Raw genomic sequence first — 10,651 nt, 5'->3', positions numbered from 1 at the left:
AGGAAGACCGGGAAAGGCAACTACCGATTGACCCGGGACAGGTCAGTCCGGGGGTGCCTCTACGTGAAGCGGAAGCCAAAGAGGCTTATTGCCTCCACCGAGAGGCCATACAGGTCCAAACGCTCGGCATCGGCTCAACCCCCAGGATCATCCCCTTTTCCCCGGACACGACTAATCCGCACACCGCCAGACGCGGAAGGGTCCAGCCCTCGAGTGCTCGGGTACGTGGTGGCGCAACTCACCAAACGCCTGCTGACGCAGACGCCCCTGCGGGAAGCTTGTATGGGAGATCATGAAATCACTACTCAGCCTATGACAATATTTTAGCCCGAAACAGCAATTTTTGTACGTCTTTAATTCCTTTATCATTTAACGTAACAGTTAGGGACAGTTGAACGGCGACTAACTATATATATCAGCACGCTTTCAACGGTGAAGAAGGGTCAGGCGCTGGCGTAAACTGTGCTGGTTAAAATATGCGAAGGCTCTCACTCCAGGTCTTTAAATACCCCCTGGAGGTAACTCAGGCGCTGTGATCGTTCGACTACGATAAGAATTATAAGTACCTAGTAGATGTACTAGACTAATTCACGCGTTGTGCCTTCGGACTTTCTTGTGGCTTTATGCTTCCTCACGTTTTGCGTTTCTTTACGATTTATGTTTTCAATTGTACAAGAAATCCTACTTCTTTAGAGCGATAGCTCTACTACCCAGGTACAAACCCAGAAAGCGCCTGGTTCCGTAAAACTGACCTTCAAGTTCAGCCAAAGTCAAACTGCGACTTGGCCTGTCTAATGCGTTGTGTAGTGAAAACGAACAGCGCCTCAAGGTCAGTCTTTCGTGCCGCCACCGCCAGAGGCGCTGGCTGTGTCAAGTTCACTTGGCCTCCTTGAAGCCCTTGGGTTCAGCGGGAGCAGTGGTCAAGACTCTGAGGGTGGTGTCATCTGTGCGCGCATTACCGGGGCTGCAGCAAGCAATAGTGCAGCGGACTATAAGGCGAAGTTGTGCGCAATGCACGAAAACAACAGAGAGAGAATAACGGTACACATTCAACCGACAGCTTTCCAGCGCTCTCGCCATGTGGTTTTCATCAAGATAGTGAGAATCGGGCCCCCCGAATTCGCTCGACATGTTCATTTCGAGCGTCGAGTTCCTGCTCAGAGCGCTCGGAGTTGCTCTCACTTTTACGTCGGGAGCGCAACCGAAATCTGGCATGATCATGATCACGTGGCTCCTCCTATTGCTCTGGGTCAGTCTGAACGCTGAACTTTCGATTCGAGGCATTCCTTATCTGGGTCCAGCATCGATAGGCCTCGGCATCTGTAAACCGATTCGGAAATATGCTATAGGAGTCACTCGAGTGTTTCAATTGTACTGCGGTCCAACGGGGCACTTTTGATCGCCGTCAGCCCCGATCTGGATCGTGCCTCCTAATCCAAATACGCTCATTTCCGCAGCTTGTGCAAGAGAGCCAATCTCAAACTGACGAATTCCCTCCCGAGCGGGCACGTTCGCTATTGACAGTGTGACACGTGGTGTCGGCACTTCTGGAGAGGGCACGTCGTCGTCTGCTGCGAGAGCCGGCTGCTGTCTCGGCGAGTGTGTTCATATCCACAGGAATCGCACGAAGTTCCCGCAGGTATTTCAAATATTTAATAACAACAACAACGACAAAGATCTCACAGTTGCCGTTTTCTCGGCGGCAAACTATTCTCAAGCAAGTTACTCGAAGGTGAACACCGAGTCAGCGTTGACGGGAGAAGCGTCAGCGACGTAACCGCCTGCGCCTAACGCTGACGCTCACTCCGGCGGGCTTCAAAGCAGACGACGCAAAGGAGGCGGTGGCCGCGAAGCAGCCCAGCATAAGAGCCAGCGACGCCCAGGCGAGAGCGGAGTCGAACTGACCCAGCTGACCGGCAGGCAACGCCAGTATGGCGGCCGATATCAAGCCTGGAGCAAGCAACGTGAAAGAGGAGGAAAAGACAGAAAGGTGCGTTAGGCAGAAAATTATCTTCACAGCTTCGCGAAGCTGTGAAGAAGAATCTTTTCGAAGTTTATTACAATAAATCTTGTCATCAATTTTCGATGAATGCGTTTTCACGTCTCCAGCTGCCGGGTGCTGCCCTTCAAACCCTCGTTTGGCTTTGGCAGGCCCGCCTTTGTACAGTGCTATTGTATTCTCATAAACATTATTATTATGAAATTGACAATAAGGTAAAAACATTAAGTCAAGCTAGATAGATAGAGTATTCGCCTAGGGGCGTATCGTCGTTTTCTGTGTAACAATGTGATTGCCGTTTTGCTCAATTCCTTAATTTGAACCACCTGCACGAAAACGGCTGCGTTCACGTAATCTCCACGTGACCTCATTCTATGCCGCGCTCTGTGAATCAGCCAGTGCCGACGTCACACGAGAAGTACGATAGTCCGCAACAGATGGCGCCACTCCGACTTTTTTTTTTTAATTCTCGTCATTCTCTCGCTTACACAACCTCTGTTCTCGCTACGAATTACGAATTCGTTATTACAGACGCCTGTACGGTTTCAATCTAGCACAACTAAATATTTTCTCTTAGAGCTACTTTAAGTTATCACCAAGAGACTAAATCGGTTTAGATGGGTAAAGTATTTTTCAACTCTGCTTTCGTCGAGTTTGCGGTGATAGGTTGTAGGTAATAGGTAACAGACGGAGACACTACAGGTTGACTGCTAGAAGAGCAGAAAGACGAAACTTCGACTTTCCAATTTCGCCGCGAAATCCTGGGGCATGCACGTCATTGTGATCACACAGATTTCAAAGTTTTCTCTTTTTCTTTTCGCATTTGGGTTTTGTAACTCATTAAAACGGATAGCTAGCTGGGCGGGTCGGTAGAACTGCAGCTTCACTTACAGCGGGAACGAACCAGCAAGCACAAACACGACAGCGCTCGTGCTACGTGTTTCTTCTTCGTCCTTGATGGTTCGTTCGCGCTGTAAGTGAAGATTCAGGAAAAAAACGCTCTCGAAACTTCACAATTTGAGCGTTTGGCTCTCTTGTAATACTGTATACGTAGCGTATCTCTGTAGACAAAAATTAACTACGCCCGAGCGGACACTGTCAATATTCATGACGTCTCCACCAGCTTGTGCGGGGAACTGCACGCCGGCGCCGACAGCCGTCCTTCGTCTTCGAGTATTTCTTGCCTAACGAGCCCTTCTCAAAATTAATCCCTGTGTTCGGAAACGCATCTTAACTTGAAAGGCCATGGTCGACTTGGATCTAAATGGCATCTGTAGTAGGAATAGCAATGAGTGTCTCGAGCACGTTCCGGTCAGACGTCATTTAGATCAAATCACGCGTGGGCTTCAGCTTAAGATGCATTTCAGAACACGAAGTTGGGGGGGGGGGGGGGGGGGGGGAGTAGCAGCTCTCTTTTCTGCTATCGCGGAAAGGTAATTCACAAATACAGCTCGAGTGCTATTTCCGTTTAGCGCCCACGTCTCGACAGCCGAACGTACTCTTCCAGATTATTAGTGCGAGAAATGAAAGCTAAAGATAGAAATAATAAAGGAAGTAAGCGGTGCAAATTTAGAAGAAACTGCGACGTTGTGCATGCATGAAAGAAGAATAAGAAGGGAAAAGAAATCCTAGCCCTGCTGTATATAGTGGCACTGAGACAACAGACAGGCACTTGACCTGACCTGCCAGGTGCGTCTCCCAGGCGGGCCTCGCGGCCCCGGCGGCTGATGACATTGACGCGGAGTAGGCGAGCATCATGTGCAGCGCGCACAGGTCCTCCTGATGGATGTACGTCTGGAAGTGCAGCAGCAGCACCATGGAGCACACCGTGTAGCCACTGAAGAGGAACATCCAGCGGCCGCACGGCTGGGGCCAGCGCACGGCCTGGCAGGCGGCCAGCTGCTCCAGACACTGCGCAGAAGCGGCTCGCTCGGTTCCTGAAAGCTGACGCTGGGCCCGTTCGATTTGTCGTCCCGGACTGCACTGGAACTGCCCGAGACGCCGCATACGCAACGCTCGTTTGGCTGTGAGCACCGCCTATAGGGAAGGCCGCGGGGGACTGACGGGGGCGGGTAATCGAAGAGGCCCACGAACTAGTGATAGAGATGCGCGAATATCACTTTCTTTTTCGAATACCAATCGAGTACGAATAGCAGGCGTCGAATATGGAATCGAATATCGAATGCGCCAACACAGGCGCATATATTTACGGCAGGAACATTTTAACGCGATAGCGTTAAGGAGCCCATGTCGCAGAAAATCCCGCGTCGGTGGCCCGCGTCCGGCGTTGGGCATCGTTTCGCTGAAAGTATTTTCGAACCACCCATACCCAGACTCTCAAGGTGACGCAAGGAGTTTACTGAATTAATTGAATTTCTCAAACTAAAATACGCTGAAAAATCGTAAACTATGAATTACACGCAACCTGCAGACATGATAGCTCTCGGATTGTAATTTGACTATACGAGAAAACATAATTCTGTTACGCGAAAACTCAAGAAAACCCCCTTTTCCAGCGTTTCCAGCATTCACATATCAACCGCGGCGTCCGCCATTTGCGCACGCCGGGGCGCGGGTGTCTTGGGGGGTCACGTAACGGCGCGCCCGGTTCCTTGCAATACCTCCAGCTGGCGCTCGCCACCATCGCATCCCGGCTCACGCAAGAGGCCGCGTTTCTACCACAAAGCCCGCCTTCGTGCATAGCGTTCGCGGCCAGCGTTTCCCGGTAAGCATTACGATTACATACGCTCCAGTTGCCGGGAAGCGTGACAAGCAGTCGGTTATCTATGAATGCTATCGCGTTCCACTCTTAAAGGCGAAGTTTAAACGTCCTGTAAATTTTTATTTTTCGATATATTTAGGTAAGATGCCTGTATACTGACTAGTACAAGACAGCTAACTATCGGAGGCAATTAAACGAGCAGTTTTAAACAGAGGATCACCAAGCGTCATTAAAGAAAGCTGCACAAATAGCCTCTAAACAACAATAGAGCGTGGTTGAAAACAAACTATCCAAAAAGTAACAGCCACTCTATGACTAGCTTTCCAAGAACGGTAAGAAAATGGTTGCCGAAAAAAAAAAGGAGTTGTGCAAAAAGAAAAGAAAGGCTGCCGAAGGCCTCGTGTGACGTAAACACATGTAAAAGGGCCTGTTAGGCGGAAGACACAGCTGGTTGTAGCGTAAAAGAAGATGCTGCGTCGCTAGACTGCAAAAACGCACTAAACGACAGGCTACAAGCAAAAATCACAGGTTGTGATGTAGGCTTTCTTTGCGAAACTCAAAACAAAGCTTGCTTTACACATTTTGTTTCTGCGTTGCTCATAAAACTTTTGTCGCTGTCACACTTCCGATAATTAGGGAAACCTTGCTCAGCAGACGGTGCACAGAAACCAGGCTTAAAACAGTCGGTTGTGGCGATATTATTGGTTAGTTTTGAGTATTCGCAAATACCGAAGTTAACTTCTGAATGCGAATCGAGTAATACACACTGACTATCCGTATTCGTATCCGAAACTTCGAATCTCCGCCAAGCCTTGCCAATGGCACTACAGCAGTACGTACAGGCAATAGCAAATGGCCTGCCTAAACCGCCCTCCCGAGTATTCTTTAAAAAGAAAAGGGTAGTTGTCGACGCTACCCATCGCAGCATCGCCTCGCAGTAGGCTGAATAATAGCTATCACTGTAACCGTTATCGCGTCACGTCGGGTATGCTACTCGTTTGCGACGACAGACTCACCAGCCTCGCAACGAGCAGCGCTGGCAAAGAAGACACGTATTGGAAGCACGGTATCTCCACCACCGCCGGGAAGGCGACGCGGGCCAAGATGGCGGTCGTCTGAATGGAGACGCTGCTGACGCTCATGGCGACGCGACTGGTGCTCTCCGAGTAGAAGGTCAGCCACACGAGCCTGCACGAGGACAGAGGGAACACCTGCAGCTGCAGACCTCTGCAATCACGCACCACTTGCTAAGCTAGCTCTGTGTAAGCCCTTAACTAAAAGCCTTTAAACTTCGTAAAGTAGCACCACGCTTTGAAGAATGCCGCCTCCTCCTCAAGCGCTCTGGCCACGGCCGACGCCGCGTCACTATTGGCCTAATTGCATCGCGTGGGCCCTCGCTCCGTGCTTCAGCGCCATTTCTGCTCGAGAAGCATCTACGGAGTGACGAGGAGCGCATGTTGGCGCCCTTGCTAGGCTCGAGCAGTGTAGGTGGCGCAACGGTCGAGGAGGGAGCGTGAAAGAGAGAAGAAACGAGGAGGAGTGAAGGCGAAGGAGGAGAGTATCGCTACTTTGCGAAGTTTAAGGGGCTTTACCCTTAACAAGACAGAGGTTCTGTCTGCGGGCTTTCACACCACTCACGACCAACGAAACTAAATATGGAGCACCAATGTGAAGTAGCACTACTATGAAACAAGAACCCAGCACGCACGCTAAGCAAAGCCAAATAAGCAGTGTTTTAAATCAGCATCTTTCTCTTGTTTCAGTCAGGTTAGCCACTTTACGATCTTCCCAGTGGGCAGCGGTTCCCAGTTTCAGATAATCGTTCGTCAGTGGCGCGTCGGTCAGTCGAGCCATGGCACAAGTGTACTACCCGAGTAAGCACGAAGTTTGAAGCCCGTTTCGGAATTGGTGCGATTGAAGAACCCTGACTTTCAGGTGTCAATAGTCGACGTTGGTTGAGTTGAGTAACGCAGTAAAAGCTTCTGCTGTGGTTTTACTTTCGATGAAAAAAGGAAGTAGTTAATTGCGCGCCGGCCCAGTAGAAGACAGCCAGCGATAGCTGAGAGCCCCTTTCATGCTGACGTAAAGCGCTCTCTGGTGACACAATTGGGACACGTTGTGCGATCTGAAGTGACAGTACATACGGGTGGGGGCTTTTGTGTTAATCGAAGCTTGGGGGCCACTCTGTCCATGCATCTTGAATTACGACGGTTGGCTAGTGCACTCTGATAATACACTCTGGTCGCACATTACAGCTTGAGACCCAAGAGGTGACCGGTTGCATTATTAAATTTTTCTGCCGGGCTGTAAAAGTCCGGCTAGGAGGTGATTTCTATTATCGCCGTACTATCCTTGATAGACTAATTGGTTACTGATTTTATTTAACGCCCCAGATCCACGCCTGGTTTGCCAGAGTTGCCGCAGTGAAAGTTTTCGAAATAACCTTGTCCACCTGGACTACCCAGGTTTCTTCTTTTTTTAAGTATAGAGACTTGGGCGATGTGAAAACGGCCATAGCGCGGTATACAACATTGCTCTAACATTGGAGCAACATTCCAACATTGCTGGAAGTCAGCGCTGCGTGTGTTTTTCTTTGTATGTCCTCGAATTCCGCGCTGTGCTCGTTTTGCCATGTTTCATCGTGCACCTCGGCCTAATAGGCAAATGTCCTTTTTTTTTTGCATTCCGCCAGCATCTGTATAGAACACACCGGTAATCAAACGTGCCACCTGAAGCTCAGAATCGGAACGTCGTAACCGCTGAGCAAGTTGGGCGGGCGGCGAAGAGATGCTTGCTAATTCCATTGCGTCAGTGCATTCAGTCCTAGGTTGTCAGAGCTACGGATGTCGCAGTCAATCAATTAATCACTGAAACAACCACTCAATTAAACCGTTCGACGTGGCGTGAAACTTTCTTATTTCCTCACGCAAAATCAACTGATGCCTTTGACACCACTCTATACAGGGTGTCCAGCTAACTCAATGCAAGCTGTTCAACGAAAAAAATATTAAGAAAAACACGGTGCAAGATACAATTAAAGGACTTACGGTGCACGGTCGCCAGATCTCTGACGACCGAACACCATAGGGTCTTAAAATCCTATCTTTTGCCGCGTTCTTATGTATATTTCTTACTTTTTCGAAGGGATCGGCTAAAGTCAGCTGGGACACCCTATAATATGCGCATACCTGGCCTTAAGAGACTGGCCGTAAAAACGCGGCGACGGTGACGCATCGCGACAGCTGGACGAGGAGTCACTGTCGTCGTCCTCTTCGTCGCTGCTCTCCGCCGTATCCCGTTTCTCGAACGCCCTCTTCGCGAAGGACGAGCAGCAGCGCCTTCTGCCCGAACGGCCGACCAGTAATAGGCAGACGACTGCGGCCGCGTAGCAGGCGGCCGCCGTCGGGTACACTGTGTCGATGTCGAAGCGCAGCACGTCCACTTGCAAGGCCACGAGCGTCCAGATGGCGTGGCTCGCGCAACCCTGCGACGAGGTGAAGAAATCGTCGGACGTGTCTGTTTCGTCGCGATAGCAATTACATGGACACACCAGGCGAATGTTTGTCGTCGCCGTCGCCGTGATGTTCCGTGTAAAGTCCAAGGGCGATAAGATCGTCGCCGTGCGTCGCACGCTGTATGTGAGAGTGAAATACTTGTAATGTAACGTAGTGTAATACTTGTATCTAAATACTTGTAATGTGACCCAACTTCTAACAATAAATTCTGATTCTCAAAAAAAAAAAGCACGCTACATAAGCCGGCGATTGCGGCTCAATATGGCGCGCGCGAAGGGAGAAAGCTGAGAGCAAACGCGCCGTCTTCCGTCTCGCGAAAGGCAGTGGGGCGACGGATGAGAGGGAGGGAGGGAGCGGGAGCCTTGCACGATCTAACACAATCGGAAAGGGAGGATTCGGGCAAATATGGACATGCCGGGTTTCAGTGCAGATGATGGACATCTATTGGCAAGAAGGTTTGAGGATCCCATAAATGACACAGAACGCGTTCAGTGGGCTCGCTGCCTAATAAGTCCGTACGCAGGCAAACATTACATTTTTTTCTCCTGAATATCGTTGTTCACATGACTGCTTTGAATTTAAGAAAGTTTTTGATTTATTGAAACAACGTCACTTGTTAGAGTTACATGGGAGCGTGCTTGCTGCCGTCGGGCGCTGCTCTAGAAATTCTGGCCAGCATCGGAGACAGTCTACGTAGACAGCTTCGAGCCCAAGTAAGGGAACACGTCTGGAACCGTCGGGAAGACGATGGGAAGGCGCGGTTGTCACGTAACGCCACCCCCCGGCGACAAGCAAAAGCTAAGGGAAGCCAATATTATTTCTATATGTTAACTCTTTGCACGTACCAACCTACTATAAATGCAACTTGACTTATAATAGGCGCACAGCAAAACATGGCTGTGGCACTTCTGCGCAGACAACCTGTCCGTCGAATTTCCAAGCGTCCTGCTCAGCCGCCATATTGTTCGTACAGTAACGTAGCCTGCATCGTTTTCGACTTCGAAGCTGTCCTCTCGAATCTGTCTTCATCGACAGAATTGGAACGAGACTTAACATGTCCGCGTTGTTCGCTTAGCCGTCTACTTTGCCGTCTACGGCGAGCCACAGTCACTGGATGGACATCGACGCGCAAAGAGAACACGTGATTAACGCGTGTTCCTTCACCTGCCAGGCGGAGATTCCAGCATCGTCGCTGGGGCAAACCGCCTCCGCGATGACCGTGACCAGGAAGCCCTGTGTGGCGGCCGCCGCGTAGAAGTGACCTCGAGCCTTGGCGACCGTAGCGGCGACAAGCGCCGACGGCGCGAAAGGCAGCAGGCGTCTCGGAACACGCACGCAGAACAGCCTCGAACACGGACAAGGCTGCGAAAGCACGATGAAGCGCCTTCTCTAAACTGCTGTTGTTATTCTAGTAATGCATTCACATTTAAAAAAAAACTATCGTTGTAACGAACTCATTTGGAACGGAAACCGACTTCGTTATAAGCGGTATTTCTTTAAAAGCGGTGGAGCTGAATGAGAGCTGTAATAACGCGAGAAGATGAACAACTTCGAATGAAGCTATTTTGCCGTGACTAGGGTTTACTGTACTTGGTTCTGGCAGTACGTGACATTTCATGATATGTCACTGGAGCTAAATGACAAATAAATATGTCGGAATTTGCTCCTCGCGCCACCGTAACACTGAAACCAGGCGGAAATGCAGAAAGAAGTAAAGAAAACTTGACACATAGACAACGGCACACACTTTGTATAAGAAAACAAACAAAAAACGTCACTGCAATACTGTTGCGTCGTTATTGCCCTTTTGTAGCTTTCAATCCACTTTCTGACAAGATTCAATTTAATATTATGTATATTTTTACAAGGGCGAACACTACAATTTAAAGTGCAGCTAAAGATGCACATTTCAATACTACGAAAAAAATGTACTTGTGAACTGCACCATATACATGTATCCCACGTAACTTCTGCCAAAATTTAAAAATGTGCAAATGCCACGTAGCTGCGCAGAGCCAGGGTAATATTTGACGTCGCTTGGATCAAGTCAGTCTATATTTATTATTTCACTTCAATACATAATCAGTTATTAATAAATCGATTTCATTAAATATCATATTCAGTGCAAAAGTGTCAATGCGAGAATTGTAGACCCCGAAAAATTCCAGATTCCGCTTTCTGATGCTCAATACGTGCTACACAAAAGCTTTGTTTTTCAAGCTTGAAAGAAAGCATCCCTTTTGAGACGGGGTCCCACCAATACTGGCCACCAATAAGCTCGTTCGTTTTGCCCTTCTGGTGTATCTTGATGTTTGAATTATTTTATTCACTAAACAGCCATTTCCTGAAAATAACACGCTACACTAAGGCAATATTATTCAAACACGTTGTTTCATTGCTGGGGTAGGTAGGTTA

General features: G+C 49.2%; 1 protein-coding gene across 1 annotated transcript; it reads right to left on the bottom strand.

Moving 5' to 3' along the window:
• Nucleotides 1-1,636: 1,636 nt before the first annotated feature.
• Nucleotides 1,637-10,190, bottom strand: LOC126539204 (uncharacterized). Its single transcript, XM_072285231.1, has 6 exons — nt 10,182-10,190; nt 9,401-9,598; nt 7,910-8,205; nt 5,738-5,909; nt 3,682-3,910; nt 1,637-1,950 (listed from the first exon to the last, which is right to left on the bottom strand). The coding sequence occupies exons 1-6, from the start codon at nt 10,188-10,190 to the stop codon at nt 1,766-1,768; spliced, it is 1,089 nt and encodes a 362-aa protein (XP_072141332.1). The 3' UTR covers nt 1,637-1,765.
• Nucleotides 10,191-10,651: the final 461 nt, after the last annotated feature.

This window comes from Dermacentor andersoni, chromosome 11, assembly GCF_023375885.2.
Source record: "Dermacentor andersoni chromosome 11, qqDerAnde1_hic_scaffold, whole genome shotgun sequence".
NCBI classification, from domain to species: domain Eukaryota; kingdom Metazoa; phylum Arthropoda; class Arachnida; order Ixodida; family Ixodidae; genus Dermacentor; species Dermacentor andersoni.
This window is presented reverse-complemented; position numbering and strand designations above follow the sequence as displayed.